This window comes from Colius striatus, chromosome 9 (genome assembly GCF_028858725.1).
Source record: "Colius striatus isolate bColStr4 chromosome 9, bColStr4.1.hap1, whole genome shotgun sequence".
NCBI lineage: Eukaryota > Metazoa > Chordata > Aves > Coliiformes > Coliidae > Colius > Colius striatus.
The window spans coordinates 4121046-4148642 of record NC_084767.1 but is presented as its reverse complement, the minus strand read 5'-3'; the positions used below and the strand labels follow the sequence as shown (position 1 = coordinate 4148642).

Here is a 27597-nt window from a genome sequence, read left to right as displayed (position 1 = left end):
GACAGAAAGGTCTTTAACTTTGTTTTCATAGGTTCGGTGCCCGTTCCCATCTTTCCAGAACAGCATGTTGAGAAGTTGATGAGTAATTTCTCTGTCTCCGTAGTGATGGAGACAAAGTACCTCTTGGGGGGGCAGGGGGCAAAGGTGGGGGGGCGACGTGTGCGAGTGCCACAACCGCAAAGCTGCAGGTAGAGAGGAACGGGGGAACACTGAGGGACGGGAGGGGAGGGGAGGGGATCAGTACTTGTCAGTGTCGGTGCCTCCCGCCAAGCCCGACCCCGCTGTGGCGCTGCCCACCGCCCTTCTTCTGCTCCCCCCGCGCGCCGCGCCTCCGTCACGTGACGGGGGAGGCCCCCGCCGGGGCGGCGCCCCATTGGACGGCGAGGCGGCGGCCGGCGATTGGCTGGCGCGGCCTTCCCCCCCTCCCTCCCTCCCCACGTGAGGGGGGCGAGTCACGCGATTTCCGGGAACCCGTCAGGAAGGGACATAAACAAAACAAACCCGCAGCCGCATGGAGGGTCCGGGCCCCAGCGCGCCGGGCGGCGCCCCCTGCTGAGCCGCGGCCGCCCGGTGAGTGCGGGCGGGGGCCGCGGGGCGGCGGCGCGGGGGCTGCGGGGCGCCCCGGGGCCGCCCGCGGAGGCGCGGCTGGCGGGCCCGGTGGCGGGCGGAGGGCGTCCCGGCGGGAAGGAGGCGCTGGCGGTGTGTGGCGGGCAGGGGACGGCGGGGCGCTGGGAGAGGTGTGTCTGCCCGGCTGCCGGGCGCCGGGGAGGAAAGGATGGTGCCCAGCTGGAGCGGGCTCCTGTCGCTCGGCGGGGGGGGGTGTGGCTGCCGGTGCTGCGGGAGAGGAGCTGTGCGAGGGGCGGGGGGTTGTCAAGCTCCTGGAGCTGGGGGGTCGGGCCCGGCAGCAGGGGCTTGGGGTTGCGCAGGGGACTGAGCGTGGGCTTAGCAGCGAGTTGTCAGCACCCCTTCCAGCCTCCATCCGTCAGGAGCGGCCCGTGCCTTTACAAGGAAAGCGAGTCTGGCAGCAAGCGCCGGGAAAAGGAAAGCGCCGTCCTGCCGGGGAGACCGGTGGCTCTGGTTGCTGCTCGGCTGCCCTACTGAGAGGTGCCGATGCGCTCGGCGCTGCCGCACTCCGGGCCGGTCCCCGCACTCTGTTGCTTCTCAGGCTCCTAGTCGCCTCCTCCGCTGTAGACTTGTTTGAATGCTCGGGACGGCCAGGGGGTGACCTGGGGGTGTGAGGGGTTTCTCTGACTGCGGCCCACTGGTGTCCGAGGGGGCGGCTCCTGTCCGTAGGACGGACTGTGGGGCTAGAGGAGGCGGAGAGGGGTCCCGGGCCGGCGGGCAACGTGCGAGTGGTGGAGCAGGGCGGCGGGAGGGACTCTCCCCGCTCCGGCAGGGCGTTTTATGTAACTGACTTGGGTGGGTGGGGGAGAGTACAGAGGTTCACCGGCCCACGGTGAGCGGCAGCCCCGGCCACTTGAGAAGGGGCTTTCCCCCGGCAGCGGGGGGCGCGCCCGGCAGAGGCTACACCGGCCGCCCCCAACCCACGCGGGGGCCGCGGGGCGGGGGCTGCCTCCCGCGGGGCAACGGAGCCCTCCGTTCCCTTCCCGCCCCACCGGGGCCGGGGGCAGGGCGGCGCGGGCTCCTAGGGCCCCGAGGGCGGGCAGGCGCCGCTCCGCCGTGCTCGGGGCGGCCCGAGGGGGCCGGGGCCGCGGCCGGTGCCCTCCGGAGCGGCGGAAGGGGGTTTGTTTACATGTCGCCTCACCCTATCTTGAAAGGGCCGCTGGGCGGGTGAGCGGCGTGGGCGGCGGCGAATGGCAGCGCGCGCGGCTGCGGAGCGAGCCAGTGAGCGGGCGGGGAGGGCGGGGCTGGGCGGGGTGGGGCGGCGGCGGTCGGGCTAGGCTGCGCCGCGCTCGGGCTGGCGGGGCGGCCATGTTGGCTGGGAGGTGTGTTAGTGGGTCAGGGGCGGGGGCGCGGTGCGGGCCGCGGCCGGTGAGGGCTGCCCGCGGCCGGTGAGGGCTGCCCGCGGCCCCGGCCCTCCGCAGCGCTTTGCCTCGGGGCGAGTCTCGCAGCTGGGGGTGCACAGCCCCGGGGGGCGGGGGGACAGGCGGCTCCCGTACACAGGTGACCCGGCTCCGCGCCCTCCCGCTCCGAGCCGGCTCCCACAGGCTTCACGGATGAAATACCGGGAGCTTCCCCGGGGCGCCCGAGGAGCTGCCTGCGGCTGTGTCTCAGGCTTTCGGCATCTCCCCACACGTCTGCGGTGAGGCGGGGGCAGCTCGCCGAAAGCCCCTCACGCCACCGGAGCCTGAACTCTGCTCCCCTCGGCCCTGAAGGCCGGTAGCTTGGATGTGGTTTTCTGTAAGGATGCCCGCGGTATCCCTGGCATTGCCCTGGTCTCCTCCCGGTGATTCAACGCAACGCCAGCCCGCGGTGTTCCCTAGGGCATCGTTTGATCCAATCGATCAGACATCAAAGATCATTTAAGACTAGAATTCACTGTGTCACACTCCCGTGTAAAACACACACTCTTCCTCGGGTTTCTCTAAGCAAGCAGGTGACAGTTTCAGTCATTCATCTGTGCCAGCTGAAATGTTAACTTCTCCTTTAAAGTGAGAGTAATCTTCTGTGTTGCTGCCACTTGAGGGTATCTTGTCGAAATCGTGCAATAAATCACCTGCAAAACAGAACCAGATTCTGATACTATCTTTCAAATGCTTTAAAGGTGATGATAAAGAGGCCTTTCACCTAAAGCCACTTAACCAAGCGCTTCTAAGTGTCCTTGTGGGAAAGGTTAATTATTCTTATTATATATAAGCTTTCATAGTAAGAATTACAGAGGAGCAGACACGGGTGCTTTAGAAACTTGATTGGTTTTTTTTGTTGTTGTTGGCAAATCAAATGTGAAGTCAATTCCATAGGAAATAGATTGTATTAGCAGGAAAGTGTTCTGGTAGAAATAGTGCTCAGCGATGGTACTTTTTAGAGGTACGAATAATAGCTCTGAGACCTCACACTGTGCTTCGTAACCCGTGCAAAGAAAGAATTACCCTGTTTGATGAGAGTATTAGCTGATCAGAGAAATCAGTAGCAGAGACATGAAGCCATTGGACGTCCTTGACGTGGGGTTTTTAAAATAACAGGAGTGGTGAAAGAGCTTTTTGAAGGATGAAGGTTTGGAGTCCTTTGAGCATTAACGGGAATTAATTGGGAATAAATAGAAGCTTAGTTCCATGTAAACTTAAGGAAAAACTACTTGATTGTAAGGGTGAGGGAGCCCTGGCACAGGCTGGCCTGGGAGGGTGTGGAATCTCCTTCTCTGGAGGCTTTCAGACCCGCCTGGACGCGTTCCTGTGTGACCTGATCTACGCAGACCTGCTTGAGCAGGGGGTTGGGCTGGATGATCTTTAGAGATCCTTTCCAAACCCCTTCCATTCTGTGGTTCTGTCCAAGTAACAGACCGCTGTGTGTGCTATAACTAAGGGAACGCGCTGGTTTACATTCCATGACTTGCATGTCCATGCTGTGTGATTAGTGAAGCCTATTTAAACAATGCTTTTAAATGAAAGACTGACAGAGAGATTTGTTGCTTCAAAAAGTCTGAAAGCACTTGAAAGCTGGCATTGGCTTGAAAGTCAAGTGGAAGGTTTTCTGAAAATCATCCATTTTAATGTTTAGACCTTGCTGTAGTAGTTTCCCTGATTTGTATTGGTTTGTTTTTTAGTTCTCTGGTTTTGAACTTGGGGGGGGGGGAACTATTTTGATGTGTCTTTCTGATTCGTTACTGGCTTTAAAGTATGATGCGCTGGTAACCCCTTTGTAACAAAAGTGTAGCAAGCCATACTTCTGCAGTATGAAGAGTAGACTAGATTGTACCATTCCCTTCTTCATAACAGGTTGGGTTTGGGTTTTTTTTTTCCTGGGAACTGTAGAATTGTTTTGGGGTTTTTTTTCTTACCTTGAAAGGCTTTGCACAGTCTGGAAAAAAATACTGAAACAACCCCCTGTGTGAATGTAGGATGTTGCTGGAGAATGGAAACTAAATTCGTGTCTAGTTTTGCTTTTGTTTTCTGTGTTTGCTTTGGCCATGCTCTGTTTCAGGGGAAACCTTTGGCTCCAAAGGAAATTTGAGTGTTAGTCTTACTGCTAAGTCTCTTGTGCAAACAGCTCTCCTAACTCTATGGTAGTATTTCAATAAAGGTTTATGCAATTCAGATTTTAACTGTAAACAGGGTTTTATAATTAATTGAAGTGTCTTAATATAGTTCTAATAAGTTCAATATGCTGCACATCGCACTCTTGGCATTCAGATAACGATGAAATCTCATTCTCTGTTCCAGAACATACAGAAAACATAATGCTTCTAGTAGGAAAATGTTGTTCTGGATGTAGCTGTTATAAAATACATAGATGCCATTTGTTGTTTGTTGGTTAAAAAAAAACCCAAACAAACAACAAACCCAGCACTTTTTTTCTTCTGCCTCTTGCATGATGATGAGTTACTGGCATCTGCCTGTGTGCTCACACAGTTGTGCTGAAGTGACATCCCCCTCCAAAGCTGGGTTGCTGGCGTTGGCGGGTAGGGTTATTAAACAGAGAATGTAGTGCTATGCTCTTTGGGGTAATCCATCATCCCTTCTTACTTAAAGTGTTGTATGTGTTGGTTGGAGACCAGAGCTTCTGGTTTGTGGTATCACTTCCAGATCTTGAAGTCTGTCTGCTGTGGCCAAGCAGGATTAGAAAAATAATAAGGGGGGGAGCAGGCAGAAAGGTCAGCAGAGGAAGAGGAACAGAGATCGCGAAGACGCTTCAAAGAAGTGAAACAGTGTTCATGTCTTTAGTTCTTTTTTAGTGGCAGTGCTCCATCAAACTTAGGATCTCAGTGGCTTAAGCAGATGTTTGCTGTCAAGGACAGAGAAAGCAAAGGGCATGATGTCTTAGATGAGCAGGGGAATTGAGGCTACAGAGGATGGAAGCAGAGAAAGACTTTTGACGGGAATGTCTTTGCTCACCTGCCATGAAAAAAACCCTCGAAAAACCCTCCCCAAAACACAAAAGAAAACTTTATGGTGGGGGAGAAAAGTACTTCTTTAAGTCTGGTGACTAATTGAAGAATCATTTAGAAAGAAGAGAAAAAACAAAACAACAAGAACATCACACTCAGAAACAAAGTAAGAAAAATGTTCTGCACTTGGAGACCACATCGAGCAGAATATGTTCTGTCATAGGAAGCAAATTGGCACAAGCTGTCGAAGGAAAACAAAAGTTTTAAGAGCAGCGTAGGAGAAGTTCTTACATCTCTAACTGTAGTACTTCATAAAGTGTCCAAATGCAGCAAACACTGTGTAGTACTTAATGGTTCTCTTCAAACACATGGCATAGGTTTAGTGCATTCTCCCAAGATTCATCTTGAAGGTTTTAGCCTGTGTTTGTAGGTTCAGTATTGACAGGCTCTCATGATGTGCTATTTTTTATCTGCATCGATCATGAGCAGTGTAATTGTTCATGTAATGTGTTTGCAACATGCATTTAGTGGCTGTGATAATAAGCACTGTACAGTTAACCAAATGGTACAGCTCCGTGTGCTTTTCAAGTCCTACAGAATACACATCTGAATTGAGACGGAAATAGCAACTTGAGTTACAGCCACGGTACAAATGATTCATACAGGTGACTGAGGAAGACTTTCAGAGTTGTCACACTGAAAGCTGCTGGGTTTAGGTTTTTCTCTTGTAGGGGCTTCTTTGGAGAGAAAGTGTTGTCGCAGAAGGGTGTTTTTTCTCCTCAAGGGAAGTGGCGTTTGGACTGTAACTGCCATGCGTCACCTTTGTGCTGCGTGCTTGGAGTCTGGACCCTGCTGCCTGCCAATTTAAATGTGCTACTGCATCAGTAATGTCATGTAATAAACCTGCCATTAGGTTCTCTAAAGTTCAGCCTTCCCAAGAGTCTCGGGACCACCATTAAAGTATTCTAAATGCACGTTTTCAGAAAGTAAATACAAAGGCAGAGGGTTTTTATTAGGATCTGTCATTAGATTAATGAACGGTTACAGAACAGGTTTTGGTAACTTATTGATGACTGGTGGGGAGTTTAACCGATGCATATATGCATTACATGCCTCCATCAGCTATTAGATGTTAAGGATGGCAGTTCCCGAGGTGTCTTGCCCTTCCTCAAGCCCAAGCGAACGAGGGAGCCTTCTCCCAGGAGAAGGGGCACAGCTCTACCCTGATGAGACTCAAGAACCTACAGACACAGATCCAACTCAGGGACTGGTTCCTTAATCACCTTAATCTGATTTAACCGCAGGCTGCTGCCAAAAGGAGTGGTGGCACCATGCCCAGCACCTCCGGCTTTCTGTTCCACCTGCGGTTCAGTTGCTGTGAAGCAACTACAGGATTTCACCTCTATCTCTGCATTCGGAAAGGGATGATGTAAGGCATTAATGAAAGATGTCCTGAAGTAGAAATTCCTGCTATAGTTATCTCCAGTAATTCTTATACTGCTATTCTTGAGCTCTGCCACAAATCTTTCAGTTCATTCAAATGCTTGTTCATTATAGATAACGTAACGGCCGTATTGTTCTGTTCTAAATCAGTCTGAGAGCACCAGTAACGACAAATTCAGTGAAAATGGGAGTTCAACTGCAGTCTACAAAGTTACTTTCTTTCATAAGGAGTTCAGATTTTACATCTGTGCTTCCATATGTGTCGTTGACTTCCTACTATATGTCTTTATTTACCACTTCATCCAAAACTGCGAGTAGTTAAGTGTGAACACTGGGAGTCTTTTAGAGAAGGTCTTGATGATTCTGGGAAATCTAGAAAGCAGATGGAAGCAGGTTTGCTGTGTTGGGAGCGTGAAGCATGCCTGGATTGTGCAGTTCCCCGAGGTGGTATCTTTCTTTTTATGGCCTCTCCACATTTCCTTCCTCCATAGAGCTTCTGTTGTAGAATGTTTGAATAAATCCTAATAAGATTCCAGTCGCATTTAAATATTGATATTAAAAAACGTCAAGAATGAAGTACAAATGGAATGACAGGAGCAATCAGTACGTAGTTTTTTGACCTGGAAAGACATACACTGTCATTCTTAAATGGTACTCTAAGTTTATAGCTAAAGATCACTCCAGTCTTTGAGATGCTAAAAGTATTTTGAATGTTTAATGTCTATTTTGAAGATTTCTAAATGATCCAAAAGCTCCCAGGTGGCTGGAGGCATTTTTTACTGCAGTCGGTGTCAGTACAGATGAAGGTTCACTCCCGTTTCCTAGCTGTGCACCAGACACAGTGGAATGGCTTGAGGTACATGTTTCAACGAAACCATGACAAAGAATAACCAGTAAAGAAGCAGCAACCATCTCCTTCCTTTCCTGTTCGTACTGTGCAGTGGCAGAACTCTGACAGTCTCCCATGTGAGTGCAGATGACGCTGGTGCTGTTCTGGTATTGTCCTTGATAAGCATTTACCTGATGTTCTGATGCAAAGGCGTCATTCTCTGCCACTCTGTATGGAAAGAAAGCAAGATAGTACTCAGGTGTAGATTGACATTAGATGATATTCTCCTCACCTCTTTCTTTACCTACATCATTTATTTGTTTTTAAAAGCTAGGCCAGGTTGAAAAGTGATTCAGTCCTTCATGTTGCATTACCAGGATGGGAAGGACTAGTTCTGCTGCAGTCAGGCCTTTGCTGTGTGAAAGGAGACAGAGACTGATGAAGCATGTTACTTTGGGACACAAGCTCAGCTTTAAATGTTACTTTAAGTAAATGAAGTTCCCTGGAAGTTTTAGAGCAGAGAGGAAATCTGCTGGAAAGGAACTGGCTCTTGTTTGACACAAGGCCCTGTGAGGAATGGCTCGCTTCGGCAGTGGTAGCATGGGGCTGAGAACTTGGGTATAACTGCTCTTGTAATTGTTGTTCTTGATACTCTAGCTGCTATTTGAAAAGCAATATATTGTGATAGGTAAAGGCTTTATTACATAGTGTCTGTTTTTTACCACAGTCTGATGGTATATATGCCAAACGGAATAAAGTAGCTGCGGTACGATCTGAAAGTAGGAATCATCACGGGGATGCTGTCATGTGCTGGTGGGAGGAGGGTTCTGAGGGCAGCTCTGCTGGAGGAGAACACTTTTACTTTATTAGTTGGGAGTTTTTATTCAAAACAAGAGAATAAGCATAGCCTGACCGGATTGCACTGAAGTCTGATGGAGTGAAGAATTCTGCTCAAAGAAACAAATCTATTTTAACTGATAATTCTGATAAAGTACAAGTATGATGTGCCAGTTTCTGATTATGCTCCTCTAAGGCAACTTTTTTGTTAAAGAGACTTTTTATATAAGGGTGGGGATCTTGCAGGCAAGCAAGACTGCAGGAAAACAGTGTCCTTGAAGACAACATAGTTACGTTAGATACTACAGTCTGATACCATGGATGACTTTATTTTTCTATGTTATTGTTTTTGGTACAACATTGTTCTTTTTGACTTCCTGTTAGTTATTTTACAAGTCTTTTGCCCTACTTTTATCGTAGATATAGTTACTAATGTTTGTACTAAGTTGCTTGCTTTTCTACCATTCCCTTTTTGTCCCCTGACACAGTTAGAAACACAGGATTAAGCAGCGTCTGAGGCTCTGAAAAGTTTTTAGATGTATAGCTGAAGTAGCAGCAGGTCTGTAGAAACTACTAAACTGGTAAAATTGCTAATAGATAGGCTGAGCCGATTTCATGTGCCTTACTTGAAATGAATAGAGAAGATTTGGTTTTTTATTAGATGACTCTGAATTTGACAGCATTTGTAATTTGTTCTCTTGGGGAAGTCGGTCTTTTCCCTTCTCCAGCTGCAGGAGGGTGAGCATGCTTGCTGTGATCCTCTGCCACTAGATGTTGCTGTGTGAGTGATTGGTATAATCTTATCTCATGCTGGATGGATTAATCGCTTAAGAAAAGGAGGAGATACCACTGGAACTATATCACTGCCTATTCTGAAATTAGAATTTTGAGACGTTTGCCTGAGACATTTTTAGAATTTATTGGCTCTGTTGTATTAGTCATAAAGATTTTTTTCCCCTCTATTGTATACCCAGCAGCATGCTAGTCATTATTTCCAATTAGGCAGGCTTTTCTTTTCTTACATCTGTAAAGCTCATGGTCTCGGTAGCGAGCAAAAAAAGCAACAAAATGTAACTCGACCAAAAAGGTTTTTGCAGGAACTCTTTTGCATCATCTGTGGCTTTTCATTTGATGAAAGATGGCAGGGGAAGAAAATTGCTGTACATTCCAGCACGAGGAATAATCACTTTTCGGGGGAAATTTTTGTGTTTACTTCACTTTGGCTGTCTTTTAAGCACTACATTTTGGTGAAGAATTACTCACTTCCTTGGGGTTTTGCTGTGTTTATTCTATATAGAAAAGTCCACAAATAGAAGAGCTCCAACAGGGTGAACTGAAGTTATCCTAAGGAAAAATTTCATTGCATGGATTGTGTAAACTCACTGAGACTGAAGTAAAGCTGGAAAGGAATCTACAGGTGAATAAAACAAGAAGTTTGGAATTGGATTTGGGGAATCTGGGCTTGGAAATGCCTCAGGTAAGTCTGATACAATTTTATTTGCTTCTGCAAATAATTTTGTTTCCTTTTTTGTAAAAGAAAAAAAACCCCACAAAGTTTTTAGAGCAAATTTGACTGGCATCAGCAGAGAGATTTCTAGGAGGTGAAGTGGTGTATATTTTTCAGGGTCATGGTGGTGTATATGGCACAAGCTAAGTTGCTGCTTTTGGTTCTGTCTTTGTTCACAAGGCGAAGTTGTTGTCTGGCTGAGGGTGGATGCCTGGAGAGCAGCCTTTTATTACTGCAGTGATTCACACATCACCACACTGAATGACTTTCAGCAGAGCAGTGTTTCTCCCTTCCCAACCCTCGGGGCGAGTGTGTCTAGAAGAGAAATAGAGGCCTGGAATTAAATGTAGCAGAAAACCTTGCTGCCCATTCTCTGCTGCCCAGGCATCCTGCATAATGGGTTTTTTTGCAAAGCTCCACTTTGTTCTCAAGAGACTAGCACTCTTGATTTAGTTCTAATAAATGTTGCTTTTGTTACCATCTCAGGTGGAAGTTTTCTGAGTTCTAATGGCTCTAAAAAACAGTCAACACTGCCTTAGCACAGAGTGGTTTGTGTTAGGGTGAAGGCCCTGCAAGCGTGTAGCGCCTGTTGATACTCACAGATCTTGCCAGTACTTGCTCTCCTCCTCTACGAATGCTAACATATCCCTACACTTGGCAAACCCATGAGAATTTCAAACCAACAAAAAAGAGTGAATGAGCAATGCTGTTGCAGCTATATGACGAATACAAATGTGTCCTTTGATTAAAGAGCTGCATGTTGTTAGCTGCTCTTAAAAGCATTCTCTCGCTCCGAGAAGCGTCTTGCTTATGTGTGTAGGTAAAAGCCTTCCAGACGAAAGGGCAGCACAAGTTCAGAGGCATGGATGAAATGGCAGTACTCTGTATGTTTTGTTGAAGAAAAGAATATGTCTTTTTTTATAGCATGCTTCAAATGTCAGTATCAATCTTGTTGTAGCCCAGTGTGAGTGGAATGGACCCTCCTTTTGGGGACGCCTTTCGGAGCCATGCATTTTCAGAACAGACTCTGATGAGCACAGATCTCTTGGCAAGCAGTTCAGATCCAGACTTCATGTATGAACTGGTAGGTCATCTTTCTGTGTGTGTCCATTAACTTCCTCTCCTTGACTAATACCCTGAGTTAGTGTAGTAATAAATTGGGGTGTTTGTTCAAGAATGCTAGAAAATTATTCATTACTTGTAGCTACTGATTAGCGAAGAGACTGCTTGTCCAGCAAATGTGATGCTTCCTCAATAGATGCTTGTTACAGCCAGCTATCAGGAGAGGCTTGACATCCAAGTCTCAAGTAGAGCTGTGTTGATGTTATGTAATGGTGCTTGAGACTCTTCCTTACAGTCTTTTCTGCAAGAGCAGCTATATGCTACTTCACCCAAGCTGTGAACGCAGGGGAAGCCAAATAAAAGTCGACTCATGAGCTACTTGAACTGGCATTCCTGGTTTGGTTTTTTTTCCCCTGCATCAAAGGGGAAAGGTAGTTCGCAGTCATTAATTGATCATGTTAGAATGAGGTTTTCCAGGAACTGGAAAACATGAGCATGTTCTATTAAGGACACAACAAATATTGACCTAGGTTAATAGAGACTGGAGTAGCTTGCCTGTGATGTCTTTTGTATTTTAAGTACATGGATAATGGTACTAGACTAGTTCCTGGTGACCAGCTGAATTTGCAGTGACATTGGAAAAGAATCCAATGGCATTTGACTTGTAACTTTAGCCATCTCTTCAGAGAGTTCTGCTGATGAAGCATGGAAGCTGGACTTCATTCTGACCCTCAAAAACAGCTTCCAGTTGGAAGCGGAGGTATCTTCCTACGTTATCGCTCTTAACACGTCACTGGAGTTAAGCTCACCATACTAGATCAAGTAGAGGGAAGAGATGATTGATACTTTTTGTGGTATTAATTTTGAACTCGTCTTATTATGCACAGGACAGAGAAATGGACTATCAGCAAAGCTCCAGAGACAACTTACTTTCAATGGAGGACTGCAAAGACCTTGAGAACTTGGAGTCTTTTACGGACATCCTGGACAAAGAAGCTGCTCTCACGTCAAAGTGGGAGCAGTGGGACACTTACTGTGAAGACTTAACTAAGTACACTAAATTAACCAGCTGTGACATCTGGGGAACAAAAGAGGTGGATTACCTAGGCCTTGATGACTTTTCAAGTCCATACCAAGACGAAGAGGTGATAAGCAAAACACCAACCCTGGCTCAGCTTAACAGTGAGGACTCCCAACCTGTTTCTGATTCACTCTATTACCCCGATTTGCTGTTCAGCGTAAAACAAAACCCGTTAAATTCTTTCTTACCCGGCAAAAAAATTGCAACCAGAGCAGCAGCCCCAGTCTGTTCCTCCAAGAACGTTCAGGCTGAGGCACCTTTATCGGACTGTGTTCAGAAGGCAAGCAAACCTGCAACTCAGCCTGCTTCCAGTACACAAATCATGGTGAAGACCAACGTGTACAATAACGAGAAGGTGAACATTCATGTGGAATGTAAAGACTATGTTAAAAAGGCAAAAGTAAAGATCAATCCTTTGCCACAGAGCAGGCCGGTGCTGAGCCAAACACGTGCTGACACAGCGAAGGAAAACACCTGTTATTGTGGTGCTGTAGCAAAGAGACAAGAAAGAAAAGGAATCGAGTCCCCTCACGGTCACAGTACGCCTCCTGTTTTGCCTTTTAAAGAGGCTCAAGAACTGCTCCTCAGTCCACCCCAGGAAACCCCAGGACTTATTGTGGGGGAGAGCAGTCTTTCTGCCAGCACATCAGTGTCGGATTCTTCACAGAAGAAAGAAGAGCACAACTATTCTCTTTTTGTAACAGACAGCTTGGGTGAGCAGTCAGCCAAAGGAGACCCCGAGGAGGAGGAGGATGATGAGGATGATATTGAAGATGAGGACCATGACGAGGGATTTGGCAGTGAGCACGAGCTGTCTGAAAACGATGATGAGGAAGAAGATTACGAGGATGATAAAGATGATGACATCAGCGACACCTTCTCAGAACCAGGTACCAGCAGTATTGCACTTTGTTAACAGGGAGGATAACGGAGTTGCCTGCCAAGTGGGAAAAAGTGCCTTTGAATCCTTTATAGTTACAGATGAGCAACACTCAAATTATGAACTGTCGTCCCAGATTGTCTAAGTGCTTTGCAAAATGTAATTAATGAAAAGTCTACAAGGGCTCTATTGCCCTGCTTTGACCAAAAAAATGCATAAACTGTGCTCATGCAACAAAAATAATAAGAGAATTCAGGAAACCTAGCTTGTAGCCTAAGGTTGTAGAGCAGCTGCCTGCAATTGCTGTCTTCTTTTTTCATGGCTTGATGATAGGACATGCAGAGCCTTCCAGTGCTTCAGTAGGTTGCTGAGGGTTGAATTTATCCAGAGTTAGCTGATATGAAATAATAGCTGGAGAGAAATAATCTCATAATTACTGAAGTTCTCCTATATAGGTAATGTTTTCCACAGAATCCAAAGGAATCCCTACCACTGAAACTAATAGAACTGTTTCTTGGTGGTTTTCAGCAGTAATTCTTAGTGGGTTTTCAAAGGATGCTGAATTCCTGTCTTCTGCATGTAGAAATGGAGCCTTAACAACAGAAATGAGAACAAACCTTCAGCTAGAAGGTAACAAAGCGGTGATGTTGTGAAAAAATAAACTCTGAAGGGAAAGGGACAGGACTGTAACCAAGTATTAGTTTAATTATAGAAAGTATTCAAATGTTCACATTCTATAAATGCTTTGTAGTAGAGTATAAGAATTAAGATAGTCAGACATTTGGCAATATGTAACTTGGGGGGAGGTGGGGGAAGCAGCTGAAATGTTGCCCTTTTAAAAACAACAGCTTCCCTAACGCTTGCTTGTTAGTGCTGGTCATGATGAACTCCCAGATTGAATTGTTTTCTAAGTCGATTTCCTGAGCTGACATTGAAACATATTAAGCATTATGCCCTTTATGTTACTTCTACATGTACACAACACATTTTTGTGAGCATTTTAAAACCTTTTTCCTCCCTTCTTCTGAACTGAACTCCCTCTCCTTTCTGGGGCTCTGAGTAGCTATTACAGCTCTGTGATGATTGCTGTGCTGCGCAGCGCCTTGCAGCCCACGGAGGCACATTGCACAGTAAGCCTGCTAACCTTGAAAAAAGAGATGTCATGTTAGAATGCTGGGATTTCAGCTGGTGGAATTCCATTAACTGTTGTTTGTTCAAGTGTTCCTGACGAGCAATTGCTCTGGCCTTCTAAATCCCACTGTGTCGTGCAGTGCAGTAACTGAGGCACTTGGACAAGCTCGCAGGAGCTTCAAGTGAATGAAGCTGTTCACCTCCAGTATGGTGATACTAAAAGTTTCACCATATGTTTTGTTTATATTAGAAGATAATGTCTCCAGCTGTTTAAATTGTGTCACTATGTGCTTTGTGTTGCTTTTTAACCTTTGCAGTAAAGGTAAATATTATGGATGGGATTGCTAAAAATAGGCCTGGCGTGGGGTATTTAACCTTCCATAGTACTGAAACCAAATTCAGTTGATTAAAAATCTAGAATGAGGATGGAACTCATAAATGACAAAAACCCATTAGTTATTGCTGACCCTCTGATGTATTTTGTATGCAGCTTGTTTTCATTTATTCTCCTTCATGCGTGTTTTTGGAGCGCATGAAATGCTTTCTTAAAGCACTTGTGTTGTCTGAGGAGATACTGAGACGTACTTAACTTCAGGAACTTGGAGAAATAACTGAATATGTGACTGGCTCTCAGACAAGTTTTGGCAACAATACTTTTATTCTCCATATGATACAGATAGAGCAATATTGGTCACCTGCAAGGGTAGTTTGTTACGGGACTTGTCAACCCAGGCACTTTCTAGCACTTTCTAGCCCTTTCTAGCACATTTCTAGTACATTTCTAGCACATTTCTAGCACTTTCCAGCACTTTTCTAGCACAGGCTGCCCAGGGAGGGTGTGGAGGCTCCTTCCTTGGAGGTCTTCAAGACCCACCTGGACGCGTTCTTACGCGACCTGATCTAGGTGACCCTGCTTCTGCAGGGAGGTTGGACTAGATGATCTCTAAAGGTGCCTTCCAACCCCTACCATTCTATGATCCTATGATTTTGTTTGCCATGACTAGTATATTTTACCTATCTCATTTAATAGAAATGTTTGTAAATGACTGCTTCTCCCATCAAATAGTGAAGAGATTTCAGAAATGGGAGATGGAACAACTGATGCAGTTTTCAGTAGCACTGGAGGAGAAATAGCTGGAGGGAGAGTGCTTTTAGAGACATGAAGATTGTTTAAAGAAGTTGCACTGCCTCTGTTCTGCACACCTGCACCACCAGCTAGGGGAAAAAGACTCATAAGTGGTTTGACAGAGGTCAGTTTAATTAAATGGTCAAAGAAAAGGGGTTTTCCTGGTTTGTTTTGGTGAGGCTGTTTTTGCTTTTAATCTTTTAAGATGCAGAACTCATGTCTATCCTGTTCTCTGCTTTACTTAGTTTAGCCCTGGTGAATTTAAACCTAAAGTGATAGGGATGAGAACAAAGGTTTGTAGGTGGGATCTGCAAAGGGCTTGAAAGTTAAATAGAACTCCTTCGGATTTCTTAGAAGCCTGCAAAAGACAGTAAGTGCTAAGAGGAGAATTCAAGGAAGATGAATACAGTGCAGAAAAGCTGAAGTGATTTGTGGCACTCCTGTATGTTACAGACTAGATTAGGACATTGTACACTAGCCTATTCTGTGTAACTTTAAAAGGAAAGCAGGTCAATGTTAGAGTTCCAAGGCAGGATGCACTAACTCAACATAATTTAAGTTGCTAACTTAATTATAGTTTAAATAAGCAAACAGGAAGTCTTGATGTTAACCTTGTACATTTGTACACATCGGCTCTTCAAGAGATTTGTTTTCATTGGTTGGCTTAATTCTGTGTTATCATGAAGACAGGGTAAATTTATACATGTCTATATAATGAGTTCCATAGCTTGCCTTGTTTTTTCAAGTGGAAAGTAAGTGGGTTTTTTAAGAGTATTTTGATACTTGTGTCAAACAGCATTTGGGGAAAATGGAAGTACAGTTAAAATATTTATGCTATTTGAAGCTATAGTTCATGAAAATTGTAACAATCATTTTGGCTATACAAGAGAAAATGTTTTATAAAGCATGATTTTTTTTTGTTTGATTTGCCTTTAAAATACTGTCTTTTTAATAAACTCGAGAATCAAAGTAAATGAGTCGATGAAATGATTAGAAACAGAACTTCAGAACTGATCTCATCATTCTGCACACCTAAATTTTATTCATACTTTTGGTTGCGAGGTGGGAGTCAGACCAAAGCAAGAAAGTTTGGTTTTCCTCTTTCAACTGCTAATTCAAGTGCAAACAGACTAATTGAATGGACTGTTTTAAAAGAAGAAAGTGTTCTTTGTGCTACTGGTAAAAGATGAAGCAGAGCTCAAACATACGGGGTCAAGGCTTAAGCTTACAGTCCCTGGCTTCTCCTTAAGCCTCCCCAGTATATGTGATGGTTTGAAATGCATTCCTTTTAAAGTAAATGTGAACTATTCATAGCATTTTAGTACAAAAGGTGGTGCAGTGCTTTGGGCTTTTTTAACCTTAGTATAAGTTGCCTCCACTTGCTTAAAACCGTGGTTTGTGTTTACATAACTGCAGGGTAAATACTGATGCAGTGAATTAATGGCATTAATGATGCAATGAATTAATGGCATTACAGTTTCCACGTACTTCACAAACAGTTTGTCATATTGAGTGCATCACAGTACACCTCTAAAATATTGTGCAGGTTGACTGATAGTCATTTCGTCCCACTAAAGAGCTGAGGAAGATACTGAACTGCTTGTGTCTAGATCCCTTCAGTTTGGATGGTCTTTTGCTATGGGCTTTAGGTCATTGCCCTGATAATAGACGCCCCCCCCCCCCCTCCTCCTGTAGCCTAATAGAGGTGGGTGGTTTGATATTAAAACTTAAGGAAGAGCAGGAGTTGGAAGGGACCCAGTAGGATCATTGAGTCCAACTCTGAATATTCTATGACTGAATGATTTTGCTTTCTTTATAGATCTTTTGCTAATCCATCTTTATTGTCTGCTTCTCTTCTCATGCTTTCTGATTAGAGATGAATTAAACTCTGGAGACAAGTTAGGATTATGCTCCTGCAAACTCAGGGAGAGGATTGTAAGGATGGAAGAACAGTGTCCAACAGCTGTTATCTGTACACTGCTGTGATGGGATTGTGGGGGAGAAGAGCAATAGAGCTTAAGAGGTCAGAGAATGTAAAGGGGCTTTCAATGCATAAATAATTTGTTTCTTTTCAACTAATGAAGCACCATCACTGAATCAATGTCTGTCCCTGGATATAAGGCAAGTTGCCAGTTGCAGTTGACGCTGCAAACCAAGTCTGTTCGATAATGTAAAACAGGCCTCGACTGTGGTTTTGCTCTTGAATACTCTGTCCTCCATTAAAGGGCCAGAAACAGTTTTGTCAACATTATATAAACCATGCAATACATCCTTTTAGGGTATGAAAATGATTCTGTGGAGGATTTAAAAGAAATGACTGCAATATCCTGTCGGAAAAGAGGCAAGCGAAGATACTTCTGGGAGTACAGTGAGCAGCTAACCCCATCGCAACAAGAAAGAATGCTGAGGCCATCCGAGTGGAATCGAGATACGTTACCCAGTAACATGTATCAGAAGAATGGTCTCCATCATGGTAAGAATAGAGTCCTGGTTGCAAGTGAATGTCTTTTGTTCTGACACACTCGGTAGCCAAACTCCTATACTTGCAAGTGCCGAGAAGTTGTCTTTTGGCCATGAAAATAAATCATTAAAACACTGTAAGTCTGTTGCTCAGTTAGCAGAGTTCTTCGTGGTGTCCAAGGAAGGCACAGTGAACATACAGTAGCAACTTTCAGTGTGGTTTCTTCCAGAGGAAGGGGGGTGAATCGAGAATTGTAACTTCCAAGGGCTTTCAGTGGAAACTCTAAAATTTTCTCAGTGCCATACTGTAAACATATTGGATGGGCTGCTTGACTGATATTTGCTCCTTGGAGCTGTTAGTTGCAGTCCCGTTTGTGTTAGATGTGAGCTGGAAGTGACCCCAGATCCAAAGTTCACACTAACTGCAACATGAACTAAAGGACAAGCAATAAGGCGTAACTGTCTGTTTTTGCTCCTCCCTACTTGTTTCTCTCAGCTATGTGAACGCAGCACAGTGAAGCAGTTAACTCTTCTCTGAATAAACTGTTTCTTTAAAATATCCTCTTAGGAACTTAAACCCATTGGTCTAATAACTGTGGTTTATTCCCATAACTTTTTGATTAGCAATTTGCTGTAGCGCACCCATGACTAACATCACCCAGAACAAACCACTCTTAGGAGTAATGTTTGTTTTCTTCTTCAAGGACCTCTTTGGTAGGCTGCTCTATTTGATTTTGGCTTCGGAGGAGAAAATAAAAGCAGCTTTCCTGGTGGTGATGTTGACATTCCCTTACGGTTGAAAATTGCTCTCTTTAACACGGCAGTTGAAACCAAAGGATTTTGGTTTTGTTGTTACCTCTAGATTTATTCAGGGAAAGCAAAAGTTTTCTCTTTTCAATCTCCTTAGTTTATATATGTTTATTTATCTTGTAGAGAAATATCAGTACCTAAGGTTGCTATCGCTGCTTCTTCTTAGGAAGGCTTATATCTGTGCTTGTTATGAAACACCCACCAACCAAACATGCCTCTGGGACTCAGTCCCACCAGACACTTGGAGTACTGAGTGACCTTTAAGTCCAGTGCATGTGCAAGAGATACGTCGGATCAAACACTCCAGAAGCTACAGATTGTTAACACATCTAGGAGGTCTTTATTTTCATATACAGATGTGTACCAAGGTCATCTCCTACCTCAGATAAATCATCCTAAATTGCCATCTCTCTGGTAAATGTTTCTGTAGCAGCTTTTGTTAGTTTTATTAACATTTTCAATGTAAGTCTGGAGCAACTGACATATTTTATAGAAGTGAGGTTTAGAAACGGACACATAACAGTGGCAGAGAATCTTAAGGAATAAAGATTTTTGTCTCAAATGTATGCATTTCTTCAGGAAACCCGGGTCTTAAATACATGAAAAAGGGGTTCAGTAGCCTTTATGTGTACCAGGCCTCAACACTCTTAATACAGAACTTCAGCAATAAGATTATGTAGGAATTTAGTCAGCTTGAGTGTGCTAGAGGATATATTGGCTGAACACGTAAGTTGGCAAATTACAAGTGGGGCAAAACAACTGGGTTTAAACTTGACATGTACGTTTTTCAGCACAGTTGTGTGAATACCATCTGTTACATCCAGTAGCCTGGCCAGCACTATTTGCTCTTATCTGATCTGGATATAATATGAATTGTACAAAGCAGTTGTCTGGAAATGTTCTGTCTATTGTGAAAGGCCATAGGGATCACACAATTCCAGTACATTCTCTCGTCATGAACAAAGGAACTGAAACTGCACCTAAAACCCCACACATTTAAGAATGGGGTGGGTTTTTTTTTTCAGAGGTTTGTGTACATATTGTGTCACTTCCCAACCTAATTCTCTGCATATTTCAAACAGGCAAATATGCAGCAAAGAAGTCAAGGAGGACTGATGTAGAAGACCTGACTCCCAACCCCAGAAAGCTTCTGCAGATTGGTAATGAGCTGAGGAAGCTGAATAAGGTGATCAGTGACCTGACGCCAGTCAGTGAACTTCCCTTAACTGCCAGACCAAGGTCAAGAAAAGAAAAGAACAAGCTGGCTTCCAGGTATACATTGGATAATGCCACACAGATGAGTAAATTCAGATTAATACAACTGTATGAGTAAGATCCAACTAATTTTTGCCTCAAGAGTTCCTGTTTCACCATGGCAGTTCCTGCAATGGGCTAATTACCAGTTTATCAAAAAGCAGAGCAGCTGGTGCTTTGGAGATGTAGTTTGCCTGTTCCATAGACAACAGCGCATTTCCACTGGAAGCTGGGTTACTTAGCTGCAGGGCAAATGACTGATACAGTGATAAAATCCACAAGTGGGAAATGTAAACATGTAGGTAGCAGAATGCTTAGAGTGAAGGCGAGTGAGTAGGTAGATGATTGTGTAGTCACAGCTCTGGGAGTGTTGGTTGATAAGTTTGTGTGGCAAACAAGCAGATGCTCGTAGTGTTCTGGAATTTTTGTTAGTGTTCTAATTCTTCCCCTCTTCTTACTATAGGGCTTGTAGACTAAAAAAGAAAGCCCAGTATGAAGCCAATAAAGTAAAACTCTGGGGTCTCAACACGGAATATGGTAAATACAACTCTTCACGTCTTAATTTCTCTTTTGTTTGGACAAGTCTGTGTTTTGCACCATCACATAACCTGGGTCATACCTGGCAGCTTATAGGGACAACAGAGTTGGTACGAACCCAACGATTTTGTTGGTACAAAACCAGTCCATTCCATGAAGTGTACGTAGATTGGGTTACCTGCAGTGTTGAGCTACTTTGCAGATGTACATGACGTAAATGTGTGCATGGCGTGGAAATATTTTTGAAAATACCTTTACAGATGTAAACTTTTACATCTTAATTTTACAGTCAGTGTGATGTGATGCCTCTGATGCTTACAGTGTGTGGACAACTGTGGATTTCTTTTGCTCCGGGGGGGAATATGCTGTAAATTTGATCGATGGGTTTTTTTCTTTGCAGATAATTTACTGTTTGTGATCAACTCCATTAAACAAGAAATAGTTAATCGGGTGCAGGTACCTAAGGACGACAGAGGAGTCAACATGGAGCAAAAGCTGAACATACTTATTAAAGACACTCTTGGTAAGCAGTAAACTTAATGTATTTGCATGTATGTGGAGAGACATATGCTCTGTGACACGTTAGATTGTCAGCAATATCAGGTCTAGAGAAAAGGAAGAAGCACTTCCTAATTCCAGCTGTCTCTGCCTTTTGGTTGGCTACTAGCCAAAGTGTTCATTGGCTCTGTGTTAATTCCAGGAATGTACAGATACATGCAATGAATAGTAACCTTAGAGCACATTTCCTTACCTTCCTTTTTTAGGACTCCCTGTAGCTGGACAGACGTCAGAATTTGTGAATCAAGTTTTAGAGAAGACTGCAGAAGGAGACCCCACCGGGGGCCTTGTAGGGCTACGAATACCGATGGCAAAAGTTTAAGGCATGACTTCAGCTGTTCTCATCGGTCAGATTCTCCCTGTGCTGTCAAGTACTTCGTTGTAAATCACATTCTGGTCTGCATGTCAGTTTAGCATTACGTAAACACTTACAGTTAGGTTCCGTTGTTTTTAAACTGCAATGTAGTAACACAAATCAAAGCATGATATAAAATGCTGAACAGCATTTTTTTTTTTTGGACCATAAACTCCAGATAGTTTCAAAGCTGCTTTAAGCTTAAATGCAGAAATGAGGATTCTTTTTTAAATGAAGTTATATAGGACCAGAATATATCACTTTTGGTTTAGAAGCAAAAACTTGGGTTTGCTAGTAAAAATTTTTAGCGTATGCCAGACATTGCAACAGGTTTATGCTCCAAGGATAAAGAGAGGAAGTGTATTTTTGGTAAAAGCTGTTGATTTAGGGAGTATTTTTTGCTCTTGTTTGTTTTTTTTTAAACAAATAATTGGATTTTCTTTGTTCTTCTTAAAAAACCCAGTAAGCTTTCTTCGCAACCATTAACTTGTACATAGCACACGTGGCAGTAGAGCTAGTGTGCCATATAAGACTTTTAATTTTCTGAGCTTAATATAGTATTTAAATGTCTGTGCAAGCAAGAGAAAAAAAAAACCACAAAAAAGTATATTCTTTGTGCCTTGTATTTTGGGGGGAGAGCTATCAGTATAAGCTGGTAAAGTTTTGTATGAAGAAAACCCTGAGGGGAAAAACCATGATGTATAGATGGTAAGATTATAGGTTTTAATGTATTTGTTTCCAGCTCTTAAAATTTTTGAATGTATATAGGAATATGTTGAAAATGTAGATATATGCCACAGAGTCTATGTATTGTATAAAAGATGGCTCTAGAAAACTCAATTTCGGTACTTTGGCCGGAAGAAAACAAATACTTGCACATTAATGCGATTGTTTATTTTTGTACCAAAGACAAATGCAACTGATATGGCGAACTGCCAGTCTAAGTAAAGTTTTGCACAGCTTATATGATACTGTACTGAATGTAACAAAAAAACACAACAAATGACAAAAAAAAAAAGACAAAAAAAAAGGAAAAAAATTAAAGGTCAGGGTTAGGGATCTTACTGAACTGTGAACTTTTTCGTTTGGGTCCAATTATCTACAGAAGGAGCATTCATACATAACAATATTACTTTGCTGTTCTTGTAGGTCGCTTCCATGGTAGATAAGTTGGTGGCCGTCTCAGAGTCTTTAAATCCTTTTTGGTTTTGGTTTGGTTTTGTTTGTTTGTTTGTTTGTTTTTTCCTCTGCACTTAACTGTAGGAGATTTTAATATATTTGGATTTTAGTAAGCTATTGGTAAAATAGTTTTTGACTTTGAGAATTTAAATGAAAACAACAAAAAACCCCCCCCCACTCCTATTTAGCTTGTTGTAGTATACTTCCACCAAACAACCAAAACGAAATTATTTTTATTGTAATGTGTATATATGTAAAGAGAAAACATGACAAAACAAAACAAAAAAAGAGCTACAGATATCTAATTCCTTAGTTGCCACTTTTCCAGTCGATGTATTATTATGCATGTGATGTTTCCAAGGATCAACACAGGCTTCAAACTAAACAGGAAGAAGAAGAAGAAAAAAAAAGTTTATAGACTTTTATATTTTTGTACAGGTATTTCAAATCTAGCTTCTTCAGACTTATATGTGACTTATTCTTGTTAATTCAGTAGTTTCTATGACCGAGGAATATTAACACACAGTTCTTATTTGCTCTTCTGCTAATAAGAGTTGGCTTTGTAGTCAGTGTTAACGTACAGATTAAAAGCTTTAGCCTTTGATGAGAAAGTCCTTTATCTCAAGGCAAGATCATTCTCTGGTTTCATGGTTCCCCCTCCCTGTTTCCTCCCTGTTCTTTCTCTCCCTATTTAAAGAAGACAAAACACTGTTTACTGAAAATAGAAATACCAAATATTTTCAAATGTAGCTGCTGAAAAAATAGAAATGCAAAAGTCCATGAAGGCTTTCTCCCCGCTCCCTTTGGGGAATTTCTCCACTTCATTTCTAGTTGGTCTGTGTTTGTACTGTGATTCCTTTTTGTTTATAAGTAGATTATTTTTATATCCAAGCTTGTACTATTAAAAAAAAAACCCCTATAAGTCTGGATGGGCAATAGTGCAGTAAGAGTGGCCGATGAAGGTGGCAGTGCTGCCACGTGCTTGTGAGTGTGCACACGGCTTACTTTGTGTCTAAATGTTTTGGAAGACTCAAAAGGGAGGAGGAGGCCAAAATACCACTACTGAGCTATACAGAAAGTCTTTTCTTACAAGAGACTGAACGAATACCCAGGGCAATTTAAGCAAAACTTTGTAAATCCACTTCAGACTTGCAAAATCTTGAGTGGAACGTGGGTGTGTTTGTTTCAGGTGGTGGTGGTAGGGTGAGGTGAGCGTTGGCTGCTGCTTTCCATGCTGGGTCAGATGTATTCCTATGTCGTTACTGCTGATGTCGCAGTTATTTCGGCGATGTGTATGGCCCATAACAAGCAAAACCTGACAAAGAATGTCTCTTGTGAAGTTCAGGCCATGCCTGTACCAAGATTTTGAATACTGTTGTTCCTTTCTGATGGGCAACGTTGGGATAAAGACGCTGCTGGGATAAGAGATAGGTCCTTATGCTATATCCAAACCGGCCAGACAAGGCGGCACTGCAAAACGTTGAGAGAGCTTTGGAATTGGGTAAAAAGCTTTCTGTGACTGATTAAACTGACACGGTATTTACAAAAAGAAAAGCCCCATTTCTACTGCTCAGAAATCCTGGGCAGAAACATAACTTTATAGCTTTTTATTTCTGTCTGAAAACCAGAATATGATTTTGGTCTAGCATTTCAAAGCAGACTTTGAATCTTTAGTGAATCCCATACCCCTCGCATTTCAGTGTTTTCTATGTATTATTTTAAGTTAAAGCTTTTAAATAGTTGAGCTTTTTAATGTTGACACTTTATTTTGTACCTATTTATATGTATGTATATCTTAGAAAAGCACTTTGTTTAAAAAAAAAAAACAACAAAAAAGATTTAAAAAAGAAGAAGAAGAAAAAAAAAAAAGAAGAAACTGCATTTTATATGATTCCTGCCACTTGCTGCTAACTCTGGGCTGGTCAGAATGCTGCAGCGATACTTGATATAAATAAAACCTGGCAGTAAAATGTAGAGTAAAAGATAAGACCTTTTGCTGGTTTAACTTTTATCATAAAGGTGACATAGGCGAGCTGTGCAGCTTTACATTTTAACCAGGGGACTCTGTGGCATTTAAACCGTCTAGAAAAAAAAACAAAACAAATGGTTGTACTTTAATGCCAGTAACAATCTGCTTCCTCTAGTGTCATTAAAATATATACATTTAGTGTATACTTATCACAAACAAAAAACCTTATAAGGATGTTAAAAAACAAAAACCCCAACCAATGTACGTGTTCTGTTTTTTGGCAATTGTGGCATGCATTTTTGGATGATCTTTAGAGGAGGGCGTTTTCTAAAGATCGTTCAGTGTTCATACATGGTATGTGGATCTTTAATGAGTCCTGGGGTTTTGTTTGTTTGTTTTTGAGTGTAGGCATTGTGAATATTCACTTTTAATCCTATATCCAAAAACAAGTCTATGTTTTTGATTTAACACAAACAAAAGCTCTTCCTTTTTCTGATACACTGGATTCTCTAGAGTTTGTTTCCATGTTAAAAGCATGCTGTCATAACTGCTCTTGTTGAGATCTCGTCAGTCTGAACTTAGGTGCCACACTTTGAATTGATGGACTGCTTGTTCTACTGTACCATGTATGATTCTCGTCCTTTCCTACTTCCTTCACGACAGATGATGATGTGGCTTTATATTGTGCCTTACTTGTACATCTAGGACTCAATGTTTTTCATTCCCTCTGAACTCTTCAAACCTAAACCCTTCTGAAATTCAAGCAGAACTGATAAAAGCATCCTGAAAAAAGTCCGGATAGATCTGATTTCAGTTTCTCTCGGTAGTAATCCTTTTGTTTTTATACGGAAGACCAGTGTTTGAATGGCCTTGCAAAACGTGGGGGTGTTCGTGAAGGGTGGTTTTTAGCCCAAAACCCCTTTTGCTAATCCTTTCTTTTATGGTTTATTGAACACACTTACTGCTACTTGGCGAGTACTACTTTTGGTTGGTTGGTTGGTGTGGGATGAGACTTACTACTAAAGCTATGTTTACGTGTGGATGGGCTGGATTTTATTGAAATCATTGTGATTTAACAAAGTTGCGTTGCTGTAAAGCTGATGTGAGAGTCAGGCTCAGCTGTGTTCAGTTCCTAATTCTTTACAGATGGATGTTTTTCCGTACTAAGAGGGACAGGGGAAAACAAAAAGTTGTGGGTTTTTTCTTGTTTGTGTTTGGTTGTGGGGTATTTTTTTTTAAACCCACCCAACCTAAAAAACCCTGAAGTGGATGAAGGGTATCTTAATTAACCTAAAATCAACTTCTGAAATGCAGTGGTGTCAGTTTTGTTTTAAAAAGATCCCCCCCTTAATAATTGTCTGATACTTGCCTTCATTAATCAATCAGTTCGCTCATTCACATAAAGACCGGGATGTGCTTTTTCATTTCCATAAATCATTTTAACCTCATTTTTCTTGATGTTGTTAAAGCTCTAGAAGGCTTTATCAGGAGAATTTCAAAGGGTTGTATACCAGTTGCCTTCAGCAGAAATAGCAAATGCAATTCTGTTCCTCAAACGTGCTTGCTAGTCTTCCTGAAATTCTGTTGAAGCATCACCCAATTATGTATCGTGAATGTTAGGATCTGTATTTGGCCTTGAGACCTGAATTTCAAGAACACGTCTAATCATGATTTTATTTTAAGTCGGAGGCTTCAGTTGGAATCATCGAGTTAAGTGTGCTGCTAGATGTGGTCTTGGCTTATTGACACAGCCTTGCACACAGCCGAGGATTGTTTTGTTTACCCCAGGGATCGTGCGAATTACATTTCAAACAGTTACTGCTTCAGTGGCTGATTCTTCTTGTTAACTGTATTAAGGGCATTAGTATGTTGAGAAAGCACCACTCTCGAATTTCTCCCAATATCAGTTGGGATTCTTAAATGTCATTAATGAAAGATGGCACTTTTAGGTTATATCTTCTTTGCGGCATACAAACAAATATCTCTGTCTTTCTACAGACTTGCATTTCACAATATGCCATCGTTGGTTTTTTTCACCCCCCAATGCTTCTGGCATGATAAGAAGGTGTGTGTGTGCACTGAATTATAATCCTCAGCCTCTTAGACATTCATGAACTTCCACAAGAGCAATACTGACTATGCATTTATTGTCTTTCTAATGAGCTGTGGAGCTAAAAGTGGAGCCAGTGCTATTTTAAGCCACTTTTCCTTTTCTTTCTCCATTAAAAAAAAAACCCTCCAAGCTTTTTTTTATAACATCTGTGTTTGGAGTTTTCCTTTAGTTAAGAATATTTTGTAGTTGGGTATCTGTGTAAGTCAAATCTGTGTGAGTTAACTAGCTGCTGAAAGGAAAAACTTCTGTGTTGGATTTGATATTGGCAAAAGCACACTCCACCCCATCAAAATCTTCTGATTAAAACCTTAGTGGCAGCACTTAGTTTTATTATAATGATGGATATTCATACCTTCTGATTTGAATTGTCTGTCCTCCAGAATATTTTGTCCAAGTAAAACTTTATTGCTCAGTATTTGTGGTTGGGTGAACTCTTAAGGCTGATGGCACATGCGGACGTAGGTGGTTGACAGACAAAAGCAAAGCATTTGTGGTAACCTGCCTATGCTTGGGGTCATGATTGTAATGCTGTCCTTGATACTCTGTAATCAACTTCCAACTGGAGCTCAGATGAAAGTCTTGTCTCTGTTAGAAAATAAAGTTACCTTGTTAAAAGCATGATGTTAAGAGTTGCAATGTTTAATGTTGGTTAATAGTTGTGCAGTTTTTATTTTTTTGAAAAGAGGCACAATTAAACTATTGACTTTGTTTACTCTGTCACCCTTGATCCCTTAGCACTTCTATTCAGATACAGATTCATCAATGTATGCAACATCCTTTGTAATTTAAAATAAAAATTGTGGAGGAAATGCTGTCTGGAATCGTTGTTTGGAGTGATAACGAACTGTGTGTCAAGCAAATGCCCTCAGCCTTCTGGTGTGGTCAGCAGCTTTCCTTGGGAGGGATCAGAGCTAGGTAAGGAAATTTCAACCCCTGCTGGGTCAGGCTGATGGGACCATCAGGAGAACCTCAACTGTAACCCACCAAGTCCTTGGTTGGGTTTCTGCAACGGCCGTGAAAGTGGTCTCCACCTCGAGCACCTGCTGGCTCTGTCCAAACCCGGTTTGTTGCACAGCCCCGGTCTGAGGGCAGGACCAGAGAGACGTGTTTGGAAGAAGCCACAGGGCCCTTGTGCTGCCTTCCCTTTCCTCTTTCAGGGCTACAGCCTCCTCACTCGGGCTCTCCTCCCTGCTGCTGAGGGGCAAAGACTGTATGGGGCCAGCCAGAACCCCTGGCAGGGCTGTTTGGTACAAAGCTGCAGCTTCAGTGGCCGCCGCAGCCCTGATGCTGATCGCTGCTTCCCCCCTGTCGTGCAACGTGCTGCGCTGGGGCCTTGTTTTTAGCTCGCGAGGGCGAACGGACCCATCGGAGGGCCCTCATGGCCCCGGCCGTGCCTTGCCACGCTCCCCCGAGCGCAGCGGGCAGCGCTGTGGCCCCGGCAGTGGCGGCGCGGCGCGGGCC

At 43.2% G+C, this 27597-nt stretch overlaps 1 protein-coding gene across 5 annotated transcripts; it reads left to right on the top strand.

Annotated features, from left to right (window-relative positions):
- Positions 1 to 470: 470 nt before the first annotated feature.
- On the top strand, positions 471 to 26996 carry CREBRF (CREB3 regulatory factor). 5 transcript variants are annotated; one of them, XM_062003055.1, is made up of 10 exons: positions 471 to 570; positions 9412 to 9591; positions 10580 to 10705; positions 11571 to 12654; positions 13176 to 13274; positions 17180 to 17374; positions 19254 to 19443; positions 19889 to 19962; positions 20363 to 20485; positions 20727 to 26996. In XM_062003055.1, exons 2-10 carry the CDS (start codon positions 9583 to 9585, stop codon positions 20840 to 20842), a joined length of 2016 nt encoding a protein of 671 aa, XP_061859039.1. In that variant the 5' UTR covers positions 471 to 570; positions 9412 to 9582; the 3' UTR covers positions 20843 to 26996. The 5 variants fall into 5 exon arrangements, with proteins under 5 accessions (XP_061859039.1, XP_061859037.1, XP_061859040.1 ...); XM_062003053.1 differs by having other exon boundaries at positions 13173 to 13274; XM_062003054.1 differs by lacking the exon at positions 471 to 570 and adding an exon at positions 695 to 737 and having other exon boundaries at positions 13173 to 13274.
- The last annotated feature ends 601 nt before the right edge of the window (positions 26997 to 27597 follow it).

Coding starts and splice junctions, on each gene's coding strand:
- CREBRF (XM_062003053.1), top strand. Junction 17,375..19,253: donor GAAGAATGGTCTCCATCATG/GTAAGAATAGAG, acceptor TATTTCAAACAG/GCAAATATGCAGCAAAGAAG. Junction 19,444..19,888: donor AAGAACAAGCTGGCTTCCAG/GTATACATTGGA, acceptor TTCTTACTATAG/GGCTTGTAGACTAAAAAAGA.